Source organism: Palaemon carinicauda, chromosome 3, assembly GCF_036898095.1.
Source record: "Palaemon carinicauda isolate YSFRI2023 chromosome 3, ASM3689809v2, whole genome shotgun sequence".
Taxonomy (NCBI): domain Eukaryota; kingdom Metazoa; phylum Arthropoda; class Malacostraca; order Decapoda; family Palaemonidae; genus Palaemon; species Palaemon carinicauda.
The window spans coordinates 119,417,746-119,439,975 of NC_090727.1; the positions used below are offsets into that span (position 1 = coordinate 119,417,746).

Below are 22,230 nucleotides of genomic sequence, written 5' to 3' on the forward strand. Positions count from 1 at the left end.
ACACAAACTTTCCCCTTACGTTATCTAAAACCAGACTCTTTAACAGAAGGTAAAAAAAACTAAACATAACCTTAAAACTATATTTCCTAACACTAAAACCAAACACTTAATACTAAAAATCACCAACCATATTCCATAACCAAAAAATAATCACAACTCAGTAATACAATCTTAACTTAACACAAAATAAACATTAATTAGAAAAAACTTCTGCAATCAAATAAACCCTAACAAAACTTAAAAGCTAAAATATACCACAACCACAAACATAAACAGAAATATTTTATATATTTCTGAGTGGACACCTTCGTCCACACAAGGCCCAACAGTCTTTTAAAGGCAACTACCACAGCTTTGTGGTCAACAATCCACTGTGTGGCAAATTGCCACCACTGCCTCCCTAATTGGGGTCCTGGATGTCATCATCATCATCATCCGAAAATTCCTTCTTACAGCCAAGTCGTTATCAATTAAATCCAAATCTAAAATAGCAGTCAGTTCCAAGTCCCTTATAACAAGCCAGGTCATCAATCAATGTTCAAAATATCTCTCTCAAAGGAGGAATCGCAGCCTGCCAAAATAAAAAAAAAACACTTACGAACACTTCTAGCTAACTGAACTATCGCACTATAATCAAAGATAAATAATAAATTGTTCCTATCATTCACAATCACGACAAGCAAAGATAAACAAAACTGTACTTACTTTGAAAATCAAAAAACACTTCCACGCTGGTCGAAAATATATAAATAGTTATCCAGCACTCACACAACTGCCTTAAGCTGCAGTCAAATAAAAAAAGCATTCGCTCCGAAACATTCACCACTGTCGTAACCTAACTAAAAAAATGTAAACAAACAATCTCATTTGTACCAACAGTCTTTCTCACCACCAACGATCATTCTCTAACTACCACTTGCTCTTCGGCGCACACCGCAGTCACACAAACACACACTCAAACACACACTCAAACACACTCTCGCGCGATCTAGCAAAACTAAAGCAAATGAAATCTCTCTCTCTCTCTCTCTCTCTCTCTCTCTCTCTCTCTCTCTCTCTCTCTCTCTCTCTCTCTCTCTCTCTCTCTCTCTCTGGATTTGGCAAAAACAAAAAATAAAAATAAAGTAAAAATAAATCCTCCACAATACAAGATCTGAGAAAGAGCAGGCCCTCCCTGGGGGAAGGGAAGGAGCCGACTCACTAGGGGAGTCAACACCTTTGCCTATCCCACAAGGGTGACCTGGAATCAAAAGCTCTACACTGTTGCTCAATTGACACCGGAAGGGCCCGGCAGAGAAGCAGCTTCGGAAAGAGATTTTGGAATAGAAGATGCAGAAGCCCGCAACCTCTTAGATTTTGAGGAAGACCTAAAATGCGAAGAATCGTGCTTAGACTTCTTCTTCTTCCTACGCCAGAACCTCTCCCACTGGGAGGCTGGCCATTCCCGACACTCAACACAGGTGTCATCCCGTGAACACCGATGGCCCCGGCAAGCCGGACACAAGAGGTGAGAGTCCGTCTCAACGGACGACATGAAGGTACTGCAGGTGCGGCCCTCGCGACCAGGACATGTCTGCATACCGGGACAGAAAACACACACACACCTGTACAAAAGAGAAAGAAAAAGCAAATTAATAGTCAAGGTAAGTTTTTAAGTTACGGGAGAGAGAGACGGCACGTTTACACTCTACCAAGCCAAAAGCAGAAGTGGTTACTCCCCCACCCGCTAACTAGCGGATGGGGCTAGTTATCCCTCAATAAAATTGTCTGACTAGTTTTCAGCGTTGCCGAAAAGTAATACCCCTATAAATAGCGAAGGGTTTGTATTTGCGTCTGAACAAGTTCATTTTGTTAACGCAGCAAGCCACAGCGGAGCAAAAACCATTAGGACTGTAGCATAGATTGAGGCCCAATTATGTTCAATTTTGTCAACTCACATTATCACCCATGCTGAAAATCACCAATGTCCATCGCAGGTGTACTACCAGTCACTTTCTTTTGAGTATTGACTAGTAATATCCTCATTTCATATCCCTTTACGTTCCCTTAAGCAATTTATTTCCTTTACACTTTTCAATGAAACCGGGGCAGAAGAAGTACTCTATCTGCTATCCATGAGAATGCAATGCGACATGTTACTACTGTGCTAGAATCTAAGGCTAGGTTAGGTAGGGAATTTAAAAGGTTTTATTATAGTTACGGACCAAATAAGCTTTTCTACAAAAAAAACCCGCATTTCCTATAGAAAAAGGTACATTTTCTTAAAAAACTACAGTTATTTTCACTGCAAATAAGAACTTAATTATCTACAAAATAATAATTAATGGGGTTAGCATGCACAGCTCAGCATGTACCAATTACTAGTACATAGGAGGAGGGGTGAACTTCTGCAGCCAAAAAAAAGGAATAGTACTTCGTTCGAGGATGAGGTAACCACCGGGGGTGAGGCAAGGTTGGTTTGGCGAGGATGGCAACCCGCGAGAATCCTCTCTCGAACGAGATGTAGGAACGTCAAGCGCGGCGCTCCGAAAGCGGTGCGCGACACTGTTCTGTCCGTAACGCAGTGCGAGACTGAGCTGGGTCAAGAGGTGGAAAGCCAGGAGGATGAACAACCGTGGATCGTAAACCCTGGTCGCGCGATCCATAAGAATCCACGCGGCAAGGACCTTGAGGAACCTCGTCACTAACTCTTGTTGGATGGATAACAGGATGAGGGCTGCGAGAAGCCAGGGGTTCAACGTAGCACTGGTCGCGTGTGCACTAACGCTCTGCACGACGAGAGTCCGAAGACTCTCTGTCGTAAGAGTAAAAATTTCGATGACAAGGGTCACAAGAACCAACCTGTTCAGCGTGATCGCGTGAACCCCTAGGATTTGCGCTACAAGGAGAAAACTCCATGCTATGAGAACAAGAGGGTTCAGCATAGCGCTTGGCACGAGAGCCCACAGGCTCAGCGATACAAATGTTACGAGACACCGAAGGTTCAAAGTAACGAGAAACCGCAGTTTCCCAGCCATGAGCCCCCGAAGGATGAGCGTGACGAGAGGCAAGAGAGCCCGAGGGCTCAGCGTAACCTGGGTTGCGAGACCCTGAAGGCTCAGCGCAACGGGAAACTGAGGTTTCTGTCACAAGACCCCGAAGGATCAGCGTGACGGGAGGCATGAAAGCCCAAGGACTCAGCGTGACCAGGGCTACAAAACCCCAAAGATTCAACGTAATAGGAAAACCGAGGTTTCCCTGTCACGGAGACTCAGCGTAACTGTAACTGGAAAGTTCCAAGTCGCAAGAACCCGAGAGTTCAAGGCGACGAAGGCCCGAAGGACTCCCAGGGTCATGAGAACCCGCAGGATCAACATGACGAGAGCCCGAAGGCTCGCGATCACGCCAGCCCAAAAGTGTGGTCGTCAAGAGACCCCAAAGGGTCAACGTGAGGAGAACCAGCAGGTTCAAAAAGACGTTTCCTCACAGCCCGAGGAGGAGAACGTCAAGGATGGAGAGGGGTCACAAACCCTACCACCCTACGATCCTCCGCAGAGGAACGCAGGGCAGAGTGACTGAGGGGCAGACTGATCCAGCACATGAGATACCTCCTCCACAGGGGAGGGTTGTTCTTTCAAAGGAGAATATGGCTTAAGACAAGGCTCTCGCTCCGCCCCTGGAGGAGAACCATAAGCATACGGGGACTGCCAATGCCCTGGGGCGGTCTTCTCTCGCAAACGGGAGACTTTTTCCCCCGAAGAGGAAACCTGCATTGGAGAAAGCTCTGCCACCCCCTTTGTGGATCAGCAAACTCCTCGGCATCGGAAACAGACTCAAAGCCTGACCAATGGGCTGCAGCGTATGTGCCCACACAAGGAGGATCAACCTCCGCAGAGGAAGGAGATGACCACCTTCTCTCCATTCTCCTTTGAAGGAGCTCAAAGAGAGCTTCCTTCGAAGACAGACCATCAACGCCCAGCGATGGCCAAAATGATACAAGATCTGAGAAAGAGCAGGCCCTCCCTGGGGGAAAGAAAGGAGCCGACTCAGGGTTGACCTGGAATCAAAAGCTCTATGTTGTTGCTCAATTGACCCCGGAAGGGATCGCCAGAGAAGCAGCTTCGGAAAGAGATTTTGGAATAGAAGATGCAGAAGCCCGCAACCTCTTAGATTTCGATGAAGACGCAAAAAGCGAAGAATCACGCTTAGACTTCTTCTTCCTACACCGGAACCTCTCCCATTGGGAGGCAGGCCATTCCTGACACTCAACACAGGTGTCATCCCGTGACCACCGATGGCCCCAGCAAGTCGGACACAGGAGGTGAGGGTCCGTCTCAACGGACGACATGAAGGTACTGCAGGTGCGGCCCTTGCGACCAGGACATGTCTGCATACCGGGACAGAAAACACACACACACCTGTACAAAAGAAAAAGAAAAAGTAAATTAATAGTCAAGAGAGAGAGCACGTTTATACTCTACCAAGCCAAAAGCAGAAGTGGTTACTCCCCCACCCGCTAACTAGCGGATGGGGCTAGTTATCCCTCACTAAAATTGTCTTGACTAGTTTTCAGCGTTGCCGAAAAGTAATACCCCTATAAATAGCGAAGGGTTTGTATTTGCGTCTGAACAAGTTCATTTTGTTAACGCAGCAAGCCACAGCGGAGCAAAAACCATTAGAACTGTAGCATAGATTGAGGCCCAATTATGTTCAATTTTGTCAACTCACATCATCACCCACGCTGAAAATCACCAATGTCCATCGCAGGTGTACTACCAGTCACTTTCTTTTGAGTATTGACTAGTAATATCCTCATTTCATATCCCTTTACGTTCCCTTAAGCAATTTATTTCCTTTACACTTTTCAATGAAACCGGGCAGAAGAAGTACTCTATCTGCTTTCCATGAGAATGCAATGCGACATGTTACTAATGTGCTAGAATCTAAGGTTAGGTTAGGTGGGGAATTTAAAAGGTTTTATTATAGTACTGACCAAATAAGCTTTTCTACAAAAAAACCGCATTTCCTATAGAAAAACGTACATTTTCTTAAAAAAGTACACTTATTTTCACTGCAAATAAGAATTTAATTATCTACAAAATAATAATTAATGGGGTTAGCATGCACAGCTCAGCATGTACCAATTGCTAGTACATAGGAGGAGGGGTGACCTTCTGCAGCCAAAAAAAAGGAATAGTACTTCGTCCGAGGATGAGGTAACCACCGGGGGTGAGGCAAGGTTGGTTTGGCGAAGATGGCAACCCGCGAGAACCCTCTCTCGAACGAGATGTAGGAACGTCAAGCGCGGCGCTCCGAAAGCGTTGCGCGACACTGATCTGTCCGTAACGCAGTGCGAGACTGAGCTGGGTCAAGAGGTGGAAAGCCAGGAGGGTGAGCAACCGTGGATCGTAAACCCTGGTCGCGCGATCCATAAGAATCCACGCGGCAAGGACCTTGAGGAACCTCGTCACTAACTCTTGTTGGATGGATAACAGGATGAGGGCTGCGAGAAGCCAGGGGTTCAACGTAGCACTGGTCGCGTGAGCACTAACGCTCTGCACGACGAGAGTCCGAAGACTCTCTGTCGAAAGACTAAAACTTTCGATGACGAGGGTCACAAGAACCAACCTGTTCAGCGTGATCGCGTGAACCCCTAGGATTTGCGCAACAAGGAGAAAACTCCATGCTATGAGAACCAAAGGGTTCAGCGTAGCGCTTAGCACGAGAGACCACAGGCTCAGCGATACAAATGTTACGAGACACCGAAGGTTCAAAGTAACGAGAAACCGCAGTTTCCCAGCCATGAGCCCCCGAAGGATGAGCGTGACGAGAGGTAAGAGAGCCCGAGGGCTCAGCGTAACCTGGGTTGCGAGACCCCGAAAGGACAGTGCAATGGGAAACCAAGGTTTCCTTGTCACAAGACCCCGAAGGGTCAGCGTGATGAAAGGCACGAGAGCCCGAGGGCTCGGCGTAACCTTGGTTGCGAGACCCTGAAGGGTCAGCGCAACGGGAAACTGAGGTTTCTGTCACAAGACCCCGAAGGATCAGCATGACAAGAGGCATGAAAGCCCAAGGACTCAGCGTAACCAGGGCTACAAAACCCCAAAGAGTCAACGTAATAGGAAAACCGAGGTTTCCCTGTCACGGAGACTCAGCGTAACTGTAACTCGAAAGTTCCAAGTCGCAAAAACCCGAGAGTTCAACGCGACGAAGGCCCGAAGGACTCCCAGGGTCATGAGAACCTGCTGGATCAACATGACGAGAGCCCGAAGGCTCGCGATCACGCCAGCCCAAAAGTGTGGTCGTCAAGAGACCCCAAAGGGTCAACGTCAGGAGAACCAGCAGGTTCAAAAAGACGTCTCCTCACAGCCCGAGGAGGAGAACGTCAAGGATGGAGAGGGGTCACAAACCCTACCACCCTACGATCCTCCGCAGAGGAACGCAGGGCAGACTGACTGAGGGGGAGACTGATCCAGCACATGAGATACCTCCTCCACAGGGGAGGGTTGTTCTTTCAAAGGAGAATATGGCTTAAGACAAGGCTCTCGCTCCGCCCCTGGAGGAGAACCATAAGCATACGGGGACTACCAATGCCCTGGGGCGGTCTTCTCTCCCGAACGGGAGACTTGTTCCCCCGAAGAGGAAACCTGCATTGGAGAAAGCTCTGCCACCCCCCCTTATGGATCAGCAAACTCCTCGGCATCGGAAACAGACTCAAAGCCTGACAGACGGGCTGCAGCGTATGTGCCCACACAAGGAGGATCAACCTCCGCAGAGGAAGGAGATGACCACCTTCTCTCCACTCTCCTTTGAAGGAGCTCAAAGAGAGCTTCCTTCGAAGACAGACCATCAACGCCCAGCGATGGCCAAAATGATACAAGATCTAAGAAAGAGCAGGCCCTCCCTGGGGGAAGGAAAGGAGTCGACTCAGGGTTGACCTGGAATCAAAAGCTCTATGCTGTTGCTCAATTGACCCCGGAAGGGATCGCCAGAGAAGCAGCTTCGGAAAGAGATTTTGGAATACAAGATGCAGAAGCCCGCAACCTCTTAGATTTTGACGAAGACGCAAAAAGCGAAGAATCACGCTTAGACTTCTTCCTACACCGGAACCTCTCCCATTGGGAGGCAGGCCATTCCCGAAACTCAACACAGGTGTCATCCCGTGACCACCGATTGCCCCGGCAAGTCGGACACAGGAGGTGAGGGTCCGTCTCAACGGACGACATGAAGGTACCGCAGGTGCGGCCCTTGCGACCAGGACATGTCTGCATACCGGGACAGAAAACACACACACACCTGTACAAAAGAAAAAGAAAAAGCAAATTAATAGTCAAGAGAGACGGCACGTTTACACTCTACCAGGCCAAAAGCAGAAGTGGTTACTCCCCCACCCGCTAACTAGCGGATGGGGCTAGTTATCCCTCACTAAAATTGTCTTGACTAGTTTTCAGCGTTGCCGAAAAGTAATACCCCTATAAATAACGAAGGGTTTGTATTTGCGTCTGAACAAGTTCATTTTGTCAACGCAGCAAGCCACAGCGGAGCAAAAACCATTAGAACTGTAGCATAGATTGAGGCCCAATTATGTTCAATTTTGTCAACTCACATTATCACCCACGCTGAAAATCACCAATGTCCATCGCAGGTGTACTACCAGTCACTTTCTTTTGAGTATTGACTAGTAATATCCTCATTTCATATCCCTTTACGTTCCCTTAAGCAATTTATTTCCTTTACACTTTTCAATGAAACCGGGGCAGAAGAAGTACTCTATCTGCTATCCATGAGAATGCAATGCGACATGTTACTACTGTGCTAGAATCTAAGGTTAGGTTAGGTGGAGGAATTTAAAAGGTTTTATTATAGTTACTGACCAAATAAGCTTTTCTACAAAAAACCCGCTGTTTCTATAGAAAAACATACATTTTCTTAAAGAACTACAGTTATTTTCACTGCAAATAAGAACTTAATTATCTAAACAAATAATAATCAATGGGGTTAGCATGCACAGCTCAGCATGTACCAATTGCCAGTACATAGGAGGGGGTGTATGTATGATAGTGGCCATCTATATTGTTATGTAATGATGGCCGACTATGAATACAGTAATGTAAGGAGGGTAGCAGGGGGGATTAGCCCCAGTTAGGCAACTAAGTAAGGTCATGGCTTATAGGTTAGATGGAGAAGTTTGTTGGTTGGTGTCCATTTTCTATACATGTTAGAAGAACTGGCCACTGATATACAAAGGCTCCCATAGGACCTTGATGTTTTTCTTTTTCCACGAGCGAAGCAAGCACATGGCGGAGCAAAAACACTTAGATTTCTAAAATATATCCGTTCTTAAACGGTTTAACAGGTTTTCGGTTTACTTGCTGTTGAAGTGAAGGTTAAATTCAATGAAAGCACATTATTTACTATATGAAAAACAATGTTTCCTCTTCAAAAATGCCGTAACTATAATTTTATCATCTAAAATTATGTCGTGCGTGTATTTGTTTCATGTAAAATTATGTTGTGCGTGTATCTGTTTCACTCGTGACATATAGTTTTTCAGTAGTATCATTGTTTCAGATGTCCTTATAACTTGAAAATAAAGGACGCTCTCCATTTACTCCAAAATTATGCAGTCCTGCCGATCTCCTCTTTCTGTACAGTAATTAGGAGGTTCTTTAAATGCTGGGAATGCAGAAAATAGCAAGATATGTTGCAGGAAGGGGGAGGGGGAGGGGGTGGTGGAGGAGGTACTAAGCGACCGTGAACCGACATCGTCAACATAGTCAACCAAAGAGAAGTTTGTGAAGTCAGCGTACATTGGTATAGTGAACCCTCGTTTATCGCGGTAGATAGGTTCCAGACGCGGCCGCGATAGGTGAAAATCCGCGAAGTAGTGACACCATATTTACCTATTTATTCAACATGTATATTCAGACTTTTAAAACCTTCCCTTGTACGTAGTACTGTTAACAAACTACCCTTTAATGTACAGAACACTTAATGCATGTACTACAGTACCCTAAACTAAAACAGGCACAAATATTAAAGGCGATTTTATATCATGCGTTTCCTAAACACGCTAAAAAGCACGATAAAAAATGGCAACCAATGTTTTGTTTACATTTATCTCTGATCATAATGAAGAAACAAACTAGAGGTAGAGCTTTGCTTATTACCCAGACATATTTCCCATACTTTTCCCTTAGAACTACATCACATCTTCCTACTTTAGATATATATATATATATATATATATATATATATATATATATATATATATATATATATATATATATATATATATATATATATGTGTGTGTGTGTGTGTATATATATATATATATATATATATATATATATATATATATATATATATATATATATATATATATATATATATTACTGTATATATATGGGTTATGGAAAAAATCCGCGAAGTGGTGAATCCGCGATGGTCGAACCGCGAAGTAGCGAGGGTTCACTGTATATTCAAAATATATACTAAATTAAAAATTAAGTAATTACTCAAAAGTGTCACTATTTATGAAATGTATATCTTATATTAGGTAAATATTTTATATAAACATATCAAAGTGTCTTTTTTTTAAAGAAACTATTTCAAGAATGACTAGGTTTCCAAGACGACGTTTTGCTACACTAACGCCATCTATTGACCACTGCCTAAAGATGCCTTCCAATTTCCCGCCAATGAAAACAGTCATACGCTGCAAAAATAGTCATTCTCGTAAAAAGTTTCTTTAAAAAAAAGATAAGATTTATTGTCAAGTATTACCATATAAAATATACACACTTTTGAGTAATTGATCCACATTTTAATTTAGCATATATTCTTAATATATACCATGTTGGTAATTTTGTATATTATTCCATGGTGTGATTTCGCACAAGAAATATATGATTTCCTATATCAAATAACGTGATTTAACCGATTTTGATGATCATTTCAATCGCAAACAAACAGATCAACCAATTCGGTTAGTTATAAGTTGACGAATTGGTTGATGTTATTACGGATGAAATGAATGAGAAAACCAGTTAAATCACGATATCTACTATAGGAAATCATATATTTCCTGTGAGAAATCACACAATGAAATACAATACAAATGAACCATATAAATATTAACACTGTTGACATATATACTGAGTTAAAATATATAAACAACAGATGTAGGGGACGATAACATTACCAACGTTACCAATGGTTGACAGAACTACCAACGATGACGAATGGTACACAGTGTTACCAACGGCACGATGTCATTTCTAGAGATAGAAATGCTAAATATTTCCATACGTAAAATAAATAATTTTTCCATTAACTATTAAACAATAAATAAAAAGTACCAAAAGGCCACAGAACCTAACAAACCCACCTAACCTTGCCTAGAAGTACCCCGGTCACAAAACTCATATAATAAGCATAGGGGAATGACTTACTTTGATTCACAGTACTACCAACGGTGACGAATGGAACACAGAACTACCAACGACACGATGTCATTACTAGTGGCAGAAATGATAAATATTACCATTCGAATATTAAATAATTTTTCCATATAACTGTTACACAATATATAAATAGTACAGAAAGACCACAGAACCTAACAAACCCACCTAACCTTGCCTAGAAGTACCCCGGTCACAAAACACGTATAATGGCTATCGAGGAATGACTTACTTTTATGAAGAAAACGTCAAAGTATTCGGTAACCTGGGAACAGAAACTTCTCCAATCGACACTAGTTTTCGAAGATATGTCGATACCATCCATGAGGGTCTCATGGTCCGAATGTTTATGCAAAAAGTGGATGGCACATAATATTATCTTCCATGGGGGTAGATGACTTTTGTCCAAAAAAGTACCTTTAAAGGCAGTAACGGTATAACCACAACGGCGTTTCTTCTTAGTTTTTCCGAATGATGGATTCAGAATTGCAATAAAACACGTGAATGTCTTGCCTATAAGATAAAACAGAACGGCACTTGGGGCACTTTAAACCCTGAGGAATAACGCTGTGAGTTTTAAGAAAATGCTCAACATTACCTGAAGTATCCAAAAAATCACCATGGAATTGAGCCACTGCTTTTAGGTACGGAATACTGCAGCCGCTACAAGTTTCTATAACTTGCTCCATCGCAAAATACGAAAAAAGAAACCGCACTTGTAATGCAGAACACCTCACCAGGACAAAGGTTACAACGGGAAAGGCATTGGAACAAAGGGTATGAAAAAACCGCTAATAGGAATAAAGGAAGTGGGGGGGGTAGGGAGATATCTGCATAGGCCTAGGGTGGTGATTGGTTAAGGGAAAAACAAAGAACTCTAGCGGGGAAACATGAATGAACTAAATACGGAAACTAGACCAGAGAAAGGATATATAAGACACAGAGGAGAGAAAAAGAAATAACCAACAAAAATAAATAAAAACAATATAGGAAGGTAACATGGAATGAACGGTAAATAATATTGAATGGGAATATAAAATGAGATGATCATACCGAGAATTAACTGGATAAAAAAACTAGTCCAGAGTAAGAATTTATATGCAACCAGGAAGACATAAAGAAATAACCAAACAAATAAACCCAATATAGGAAGGTAAAATGGAATGAATGATAAATAATATTGAATGGGAATATAAAATGAGAAAATAACACGGTAATAAAGAGAGTAATTGGGGAGAGGAAACTCCTGCGCAGGGGGGTTATATATGCGCAGGTCGGAAACTGGTGCGGACGAACTTACGCACAAATGGGTGCTAATGTTAGCAAGGAATGCTAACATTTGATCTACATCAGGTATGGAATGCTAACATTTAAACTACATCAGGCATTGGCAGCACTGATTACTGTATTACTACAAGAAATAACCTTTGAAACGGCTCCTCCCAAATATATCCAGTTATACTGTTTTGTATTTTCCTACGGTTATAATAAATACAAGAAGGAAATGTATAGAGAAGAAAAGGACTGATTTACGGTCATATATCGGTTCCCCAGTATGTTTTCCCCACCCAAAACCCCGAGTTTCCACTGGGGGTCCCCCATTATCGGAGGATATAGATGTATATATATTTCTGAAACTATTCATTTGCGACGGGAATGAGTGTTATTTTCGAAGGGAGCGTAATTTTTCTTATAAGAAAATGTAGTTGGAATCCTAGGTTACATTGCCATGTAATAAACTACAATGAAACCCAAATGTTCGCTGACGTTACAAAGATATCTGTGATTGACTCTGTTGACGATGTCGGTTTCAGGTCGCTTAGTACCTCCTCCACCAACCTCTCCCCCCTCCCCCCACCCGCAACATTTGCTTTCCCAGCATTTAAAGAGCCTCCTAATTACTCAATAAAAAGAGGAGAGCTGTAGGAATGCATAATTTTGGAGTAAATGGATAGCGTGCTCTTGTAAACAAATACCCCTTAACAGTATTAACCATATTTCAATTAGGCTAGCACAATGTGATTAAGGTATAGGCTAGGTATGGCGTCCAAAGTAAGACATTGGCCTAAAATACATGGGAACATTGATCCTCAATATTACCAATTAGCTAAACTATGCAAAGTCAGTGTTAGCACTTACGTGACTTACGTCAAGAAGAAACAAGGTTATATTATGTCAAGTTAAGATTTTGTCACTGTTGTTGACTGTCGGTGTTACTTAAAGGTCTTTCTTAGTCTTAACATACTTTGCTCATTTTTTGTAGAGGTTCTCATTAAATACATTTCTACCTAATTCAATAATTACATAAATATCAAACATATTGATACTGCAATTACTTTAAAATAAATTTGAAAGTATAAAAAAATCTCATATTGAATGAAGAATGCTTGAGAGCTGTATTTGAAAAATTACATTGCTATTTTAAAAAAGACGCCATAACTCAAAAACTTAAATAAGGGATATCGGTATCAAACGCTTTGAAGAAAAGAGTTTCAATGTTTTGATGCAGTCATTTCAATTTCATAGGAATGGAAAAGAGAAATAAAATGGGTCTACTTAAATTTAAAAGAAACTGATGATTGAAACATTAGAAAAATTATTGGAAATTAAGTTTCAATACTAAATTAAACAAACGAAAAGTTTGTTGTGCGTAAAAAAAAAAGTCGATGAAACAAGGAATATCTATGTGCATCCATAAAATTTAAAGATATTTAGGCCACCTGATGTAAGAGTTGATCTGAAGAATCTGTGATGAGGGAATGCATAAGAAAGACCATGGAACAGAGGAAAGCTTACCTGAACATCACAGATTACCTAGGCCAGATAGAATAGGAATAATTCTCGAAACAAGTTAAAATGAATGAATTCTATCGTTTCTTTAAAATAGATTTGTCAATTTTTATGCAATTGTATTTCTCAACGGTAGATTTGCAATCAAGAATCACTCTTAAAACTTTTAAAGGAGTTGTATATAGTTAAAGAAGCATTATCAATGTAAAGATCTGGATGTTGAAGAGCCACTGGCCTCGACCTACAGTACTTACAATTAGAACTTCCATCTCATGCACCATGCACTAATTTTTGCTAGATCTCTGTTAAGGCCCCAGATCTATGTTCAGGAGATAGAATTGAGGCAAAGTGAGTCTGATTTACATCAGCAGCATATGTAACGAGCTCGTTTTCTAGACCAAACAACATTTATGCATATATAGTATGAAAAATGATAGGCAAAGAACCCCACCTTATGGAATACCCGAGATCACATTTCTATGCTTACTATGGTGTCTATCAACAATTACTTTTTGTAATCTATTAAGAAACGAACCACTCTAGTCTCAACTGTTTCAGTAGCAGTTAAAGGCTTCAAATGAATCTAAACACTTTATCTTTTCTAATCTTGCTTGAGAGTACACTCGGGCCCATTATACTATCTTATTTTCCTTCCTCTTATTTTGTTAAAGTTTTTATATTTTATATATAAGATATTTTTTATTCTCGTTGCTCTTCTTAAAATATTCTATTTTTCTTTATTTCCTTTCCTTACTGAGCTATTTTCCTTGTTGGAGCCCCTGGCCTTATAGCATCCTGCTTTTCCAATTAGGGCTGTAGCTTAGCAAGTAATAATAATAATAATAATAATAATAATAATAATAATAATAAACTTACTAATCATTAGTATGATTTATTTGAGCTACTCATTCCCTTCAGTTTTCCAATTCACGCTTTATCGTGTACTCGATGCGTGGGACATCACACCATTATATTTTAACGGTGCTGCGTTTGGTGTCTGTGTGAAATGACTGATGTTCCTGTTTGCTTAGGGAACATTTTCTAGGATGAACTATTCACTAATCTAGAATATTCTAATTTACATCTATCTATATACATTTGTGCTTAATTCCAAGTCTGTTCTAGTTAGGAATTAAAAGGTCTGTGTATAGGCTTACAAGCTTTCCGAATTTTCAAGCAACTAGTGCATGTATCAGAGTTAGGTCTTATTTGTAAGCGTATTCCCTGAGGCCGCAAGATTACTCCGTTTTGATCTATTCTTTATAGACACTCTTCAAGGTTGCGTAGACTAGACGCCCAATGCACCTCTAAGACTAGCTTCACCTTTTATATATATATATATATATATATATATATATATATATATATATATATATATATATATATATATATATATACTTGATATCCTCTTACCATAATTCCCAACCAAATTGGGAACAAAGATAAACGGAATTTCTCTTGTTAACTCCCCTGTTAAATTTCATATGGCTAACTACTTTTACACCGGGACATTACTTTTAGGAAATTTGGTATATTTGTTATATTTAAATCTCTCTCTCTCTCTCTCTCTCTCTCTCTCTCTCTCTCTCTCTCTCTCTCTCTCTCTCTCTCTCTCTCTCTCTCTCACAAATGCAACTGTTGCATGAATATCAGTAGCTAATTTGCCATCTTAACTATCATTGATGTCTATAGAGGGAATCTGGGATCTCCCAGCACCTTTCTATCATCTTTTTTTTTTTTTTTTTTTTTAGCCCGTTTTTGTTTCTAATTACCGACCTGGACTGGTGATTGCCAGTCCATGAAAACCAAGACTATTTCCTCTTAAAGCACAAAACTACCTGCAGAATAAACGAAAAGACCCTTGGATTATTTTACACAGGTTATTAACCTGAAAAAGGTCATTCAGAGGATCCAAGCAAAATATCTGCTGCTGTCTTCTATTTAGGTAGGTGCGCACACTGTCTGCAATATGTATTTGAATAGCAAGGGTAAAGAGATTTATTCCCTCGCAAACACTCAGATGATACTGGTATACGAAGTTCAGACATCAAATGCGTAAATCAGTCACAGATTGCCAACCGACACTATTATATACAATCGAGTCCTAAATTCATGCGTTTAACCTGTACATGCTTATGAAAACAGGTATTTTGTACGAAACAGTCAAAGAGATTAAAATGGACAGTTACAATAATTTCAGTTTCAGTGGAACGTGAATTAGGATTAAAGGAAACTAGATTGGAATTTACAATAAATATATTTATTCTTTTAATATTCTAACCGCCTTTCAATATCTACAATAGAACTTTTAATGTTCTCTATCTTTGGCACAAGGAGCTCAGGATATATTATTGTCTGTGTTAATGAGTAGCTTTAGTAAAAGATGTAGGTATTTGGCATGCCCGTACATCTCTCTCTCTCTCTCTCTCTCTCTCTCTCTCTCTCTCTCTCTCTCTCTCTCTCTCTCTCTCTCTTACCATGAGTGAAATGAGTTTCATCTTATCTCTTCAGAGACAGAATTTAAAATTTTTCATATGTCATTAAGTATTGTAACAGGACAACTAAAATGTCGGGTTTTTAAAGAGCTCATAAGTTCCTAGTGGAAAACAACACACACACACAAATAACACACACACACACACACACACACATATATATATATATATATATATATATATATATATATATATATATATATATATATATATGTGTGTGTGTGTGTGTGTGTGTGTGTGCATATATTAGTTATTTTATTAACTCAAAATAGAATTGAATTAACTATTAGAATCAGAGTCTCAGCATTATTATACATTATAGTCTAGAGAGCGATGAAGGTATATGGAACCTTTCTCAGTTCCTGTTCAACATTCTGAACACATTTACAAAGTGATTTTCTTAACTATAAGGCAAACTAGCTATATACATATCGACAATTCACATTTTCACAAAAGAAAGACATTATACAAAGTAAATTCATATAATTACTGTGTATAAATCCCATCGTGATTTTAATCGAGGAAAAGAATCCTGTCCTCATTTAACTGTCTCGGTTATAATTAGAATCTTCTAAAATATTGTTCAAATAATATTAATCCCAAACGATTTAGAATTACAAAGGCTATATAAACCAGGGCGAAAATATATTTGAAACGACGTTCACCTTTACCGCTGTTCGTTTCTTATGGCATGAAGGTTTCATGGCTGGCAACTACAGGACCACTACAGCACGTCCCTTTGAAACCAAGCCTGTTTTGTTCTGTGCTTCACGTCAATGCTCAACACTTCACATTTCAAAAGACGAACCGCCACTCTGTTTTCTCATATATCATATGAATTATATCTACATATTGCGATTTTTAAAATAATATTTTAAAAAATGAGTTTGTCAGACTGTCTCCCCAGATTTATTGACGTTATCGGAATATGTAATCATCCAGGATTTGCTTTAATCATTAAGTCTCGTTTTATAGTTTGCGCATGTGACTGATATATTTCAACGTTGTTACTGATATAAAAATCTGTAACTCGGCTAATAATAATAATAATAATAATAATAATAATAATAATAATAATAATAATAATAATAATAATAATACTTTCAGAATCTTTTTAAACACAAACACTGTAATCACATCTATGGTACACAACTACCATTTATTTCTGGTAGTTTCATTATTTATTCACTCAATAAACAAGTTTTTTTTTAAAGAACGCATTCAACAACTTTCGATAACGTCAATGATTTAAAAGATATATATTTTATTCTCTCTGGATTGACATTTAAGCTCATATGGTAACAAACATTTTATATTAGCCCAAACATATCGATTGAAGAAAAACTATGTACATAAGATGCGCTATTTATAGTATTTCAGTGATGAATGCTCGGTGCTCTGTAAAGAAGTTCTTTTTAACTTTTTATTTTCATAAAATCCTGAGAAATTCGTATCTTTACACGAGAAGATGACTCACCAAGCAATTCCCTCTCAACTTGTGATACGTAACGCTATAGTTCCAGTATTTTTAATCAATTGCTAAAACGCCAGTTTCATACTGATGGACGCGTCGGCCGCTTATTGATTCGAATTTTATTTTTAAAACGGTTTAAGAACCGTCGCTAGGAATATAATATAATGTAGTTATGCAACGGAGACTAAGCTAACTCTTTCAAAGGGAGTTAACATTTCTTTCTGCTGTTACATGCCAGCTGTGTCTTGATTTTTCGGGGGTATGACAGAGAGGTATCCTTCGTTGACCTTGCCCGATGGGTCCTTGTTGGTGACGATGCCGGGATCAAAATGGGCAGGTGGCACCTTCAAGCCTCCTTCGTCTTTACCCCCTTGTTTCGTGGCTGAGGATGAAGAGAGAGTGCCATAAAGAATTTGCATTAAGTAGATCACGAATTTACACTATAATACTCAATTTTGAATATAAAATGTTTTGAGTAAGATGCAAATTAGTATTTTCTTTAACTGAATACATAACTAAAAATGTCTATCATTTTACTTTATTAGTGAATAAAACGATGGTTATATTAATAAGAAGGTCAACTCGAAAGGCTTTTTTTCGTACTATTGTTGAGGAAAATAATGGCTGGTGCAGACTGATGCTGATCCTCCGGGCCAGGTCTTCTTCCGGAACCTCTATAGGATGAAGTACGAGTGATGCTCATGACTGCGTCCCGCGTATTCTTCTCCGGCTTAAATAACACGATGTGGATTTTGGGGAAGAACAGGCATCCTAACTGCACAAATCCCCTATGCCAAAGAGACAATGTATTCTTAAAATATTGATAAATGGAAGAAATGGAAAGTGTTAACTATCATGCCATCATAAAATATTCTCAAAGTGACCCCTCTAATTGTGATAGAAATAGTTGTTGGGTAATGGATAAAACTAGTATTAAGTATGATAAAATTATTTAAAAGTTAATTGGAAAAAATGAGGCATTTCTCTTTCCTTTCTGATGATCATAACTTAACTTTGTCTAACTTACCCCAATGAAAGAGACATGGCTAAAGTAACAATCCTGACGTCATCTGTGGCCCCTGTTGATATGTACAGAGGCACAAAGACCAGCCAAATAAGGCACGTCGTGTAATTGGTGAAGGCGATATAGCGAGCCTCATTGAAGCCTCCTGGGCACTGCAGAAAAAACGAATCATATAACATACGATGCAATGCAATGTGCAAGACACAAATGGAAAATTTATGCTTTTTGGAAAATGCAGAAAATCTGAAGTATAGTTAACAATATGTCGGTTATTTTATTCCACATTCCACAGATGTAAAGTACGTAAATTTATTGCTAAAAGTAAAGATATCTCGGGGATTCAAAACGTTTGACAATTTGCTTTAATAATAGTTTATGAGAGAAGTTCTCTGAGGTTGGAATGTCTAAATTTGATTCATATATTTCAGATATTTGATAATTTGAAGCAATTGAATATGATACCCTGATTTTGTAAAGGGGCGGGACATTTTATCGTTTAAAAGGAATCGAAACGAAGCCATCGGCCATGGATATATGATGGGATTACACAAAAGACTTTCACAAACTAGTTGTGATTTATTAAGAAAAATCATTTGCACCAGCAAACACTGATAAACAAGAAGAGAATTCCCCAAATGGAAATTCTATTGCCACAGAAATATAACAATCAACATGTTTGCGACTTCTACACGTGATATCACTCTTACACAAAAGATAGGCATTATTCTGCTCCTCACCTTGCGCGTCTTGATGGCATAGACAGTGCAGAAACAGACCAGGACCAGTGGATAGATAAGTCCAACGATGTAAGAGTAGTCGTCAAGCCCATTGCAGATTCTGATGCGGTAATCCGTCGACTGGTCGCAAAGGTGTTTCGTCGTAGGAGTATAATAAACCAACCAGGAAATATTGATGACAACTTCTACGCTCACGAGGAGAGTGACAATCACAAGTTGAGACATAGGTGACGTATAGCGAGCCTGTAAACAATTATGAGGGTATAATGATGTGGACATATTCTACAGTGCCTGTAAGCATAAGAACATTTAGCATCTTGCTTGAGGGTACTCTTGGGCACGCTGCTCTATCTTATTTCTCTTTCTCTTCTTTTTGTTTGTTTTTATAGTTTATATATGAAAGGTTTATTTTAATATTGTCACTGTTCTTAAAATATCTTATTCTGATTGTTCATTATTTATCTTGTAGTTTATGTATATCCTTATTTCCTTTACTCACTGGGCTATTTTTCCCTGTTGGAGCCCTTGGGCTTATAGCATCCAGCTTTTCCAACTGAGGTTGTAGCTTAGCTAATAATAATAATAATAATAATAATAATAATAATAATAATAATAATAATAATAATAATAATAGTCTGTGAAAACTCGTGCTCTTTTGTAACCTCCTCTTTCTTACCTTCGTTGGCTTCGTAGGATTCTTGTTAAATATCCTAGAGATCCTGTTGGTTTTCGTTAGAATGGCGGCGTAACAGACAGTGTAACTAAACCCAAGGAAGAACCTTGTGAGGCCGCAGGTGAATTGTGAAGGTGGAGACACGATGACGAAGGTCATGACGAAGGACAGCATGATCCCTGCGAGAAGAATGTAGGAAAGTTCCCTCGACGCCGCCTTTATTACGGGTGTATCTAAGTGTATCCAGAATATAACAGCTACGAGCACTGTGCTGAAGATACCTGGAAAGGAACAGATATGTTAAAGTACAATTCTATTGACTAAGATCTAATGCTTTATGTAACTATTCTTGAGAAAACAGCTGCTGTTACTTGTTCTTTATTATAAAAAAAACTGAAAAGGGTCACTGAATGGAATTCACACCTTATCTGTGGAGGCCTTCATCGTTTTTCTTTATCTTTCTTTTCTCTTTCTTGGGTTTTCCAATATTGACTAATATGTAGATCTGCAAAAATGGTCAAATTCCGATGAAAAAAAGAAAAAAAAAAACGGAACTTACCGGTGCTAGCGAAAGCCATGGAGGTAATAGCCCATCTGTTTTTGTAATCAATGAATTTTTCTTCTTTTATGACACAGCCGTTGCGATTGGAATTTGGTGTGTTGCACTTATCACAGTCGTTACACTGTTGAGTTGTGCTGTTCAGGTACTGATGCTGATGACAGTCTTCGCAGCGCCAGCAACAGGTGTCTTGTAGCTGGAAATAGAAGTTGGGTATTATTTGTTAGCATTTTTCCCATCATGTTTACATTTCAATTCTCATTATGTCCAGTTTAAGAGCAACTATTATTTGGGGAATGAAAAAAAATGATCAGTCTCATTTAGTAAATCAAAATACTAATAGGGCTACTATGTAAATAATTATTTGTCTAGAAATTTTTTCATAGAATACAGTATTCTGGAAAGTTATTTTTCCTTGAATGAAACTGATTTCATATCTAGAAACATGATAATTGGCGTAAGTTTCTCGCAATCGTTTTCCCCCACTGAAAGTGATTAAGAAACAACCGAACATTATACATTAAATTAGTATTTACAAAAATGCTTTAAAGAACATTTCTTGCATGAAACCCTAAACTTATTGATGACGAAATAAAAGTAATTAGAAACATAAGTATGAAATTGAAATATCCTAAAACTGTATTAAACACTCCATTAAGAAGAACTAAAAAGACTTATCGTGATGATAATTACAGAAAAACATGTAATACATAAACATACCGCAATATTTAAAAAGATATTACACATTAGTTAAAAAAAGACATTTGGTGTGAATGGAAAAGAACATTGAATAGCATAAAAATGTGTAAGATGTGCATAAGATAACAATGATATTTCTATTCATGTTAGAGAATGAAATTATACACTTAATTAGTCAGGCTTTAAGAAATTAGTCAATTCTAATAATACTCTGAACAGAAATGTCATATAATCCGCTTTACATTTGAGAGGTTTTAAAATCACTTGGATATAAGTTTCCTCTTATATAAAATCAACGCGTTTTTCACCAGAACATCTGCCAGGGGTTTGAATTTTGATATTTAAGAGTGGATGGGTATCAACAACAAGAACAGATACGTATATTCATTATTAAAAATATATAATTCCCTTCAAGCATCAATGAAACAAATTTTGTTAACATCTAGCCTATACTGTTTTCGGGAAGGGTGTGTCTGCACGTTTTTTTCCATTCTGTATTATGTAAACTTCTATTTTGTATCAGTCCTCTGTAAAATGTCTTGAAATAAAGGGAACCAGTCAGGATTTAATCTGTTCCATTTTCCTTGTGGTTCTTTGCATCTAAACATCATACGTTAAATTGAGTTATACACACACACACACACACACACACACACACACACATATATATATATATATATATATATATATATATATATATATATATATATATATATATATATATATATCATTATCATCATCATCTTCTACGCTTATTGAAACAAAGGGCCTCGCTTGGATTTCACCAATCGTCTTTATCTTGAGCAACTAAATCAATATTTCTCCATTCATCATCTCTTATTTCAAGCTTCATAGTCGTCAGCCATGTAGGCCTTAGTCTTCTAAATCTTTTAGTGCCTTGTGGAGCCCAGTTGAAAGTTTGGTGAACTAATCTCTCTCGGGTAGTGCGAAGAGCATGCCCAAACCATCTTCATCTACCCCTCACCATGATCTCTTCCACACATGGCAGTCGAGTGATCTCACTTTTTTTTTCATTTCTAATCCTATCCTGCCATTTAACTTCCAATATTCTTCTGATGACTTTGTTCTCAAATCTATAAAATCTGTTGGATATTGTTTATTGTCATACCACGACTCATGTCCATACAGTAACACAGATCTCACTAAACTGATATATAGCCTGATTTTTTATGGAATTTCAGGTAATTTGATTTCCAAATTTCACTTAACCTAGCCATGCTTTTTCAATCTTTCATTAAATCTAAATGCTAAAGATCCTGTATTAGAGATAATAGTTCTTAAATATATAAATTATTCCACCTCATGAATCCTTTCT

General features: G+C 38.8%; 2 protein-coding genes across 8 annotated transcripts in view; both read right to left on the reverse strand.

The window, feature by feature from the left end:
• Positions 1 to 12,688, reverse strand: part of waw (Translation factor waclaw) — a 336,239-nt gene extending 323,551 nt beyond the window's left edge. Inside the window, exon 1 of one of the 5 annotated variants that reach the window (XM_068370492.1) lies at positions 12,583 to 12,688. The gene's annotated coding sequence lies outside the window, so the exon portion shown is untranslated. The remainder of the gene's footprint in view (positions 1 to 12,582) is intronic. The other 4 variants (XM_068370493.1, XM_068370494.1, XM_068370496.1 and 1 more) reach the window with 4 other exon arrangements.
• Positions 12,689 to 15,947: 3,259 nt separating this feature from the next.
• Positions 15,948 to 22,230, reverse strand: part of LOC137638429 (metabotropic glutamate receptor 3-like) — a 53,719-nt gene continuing 47,436 nt past the window's right edge. For all 3 annotated transcript variants that reach the window (XM_068370497.1, XM_068370498.1, XM_068370499.1), the window contains 6 exons: positions 20,196 to 20,391; positions 19,640 to 19,917; positions 18,964 to 19,206; positions 18,230 to 18,378; positions 17,806 to 17,990; positions 15,948 to 17,584 (listed from right to left, as the gene is read on the reverse strand). In XM_068370497.1, the coding sequence (XP_068226598.1) occupies positions 17,430 to 17,584; positions 17,806 to 17,990; positions 18,230 to 18,378; positions 18,964 to 19,206; positions 19,640 to 19,917; positions 20,196 to 20,391 (1,206 nt within the window). In that variant the 3' untranslated portion in view covers positions 15,948 to 17,429. The remainder of the gene's footprint in view (positions 17,585 to 17,805; positions 17,991 to 18,229; positions 18,379 to 18,963; positions 19,207 to 19,639; positions 19,918 to 20,195; positions 20,392 to 22,230) is intronic.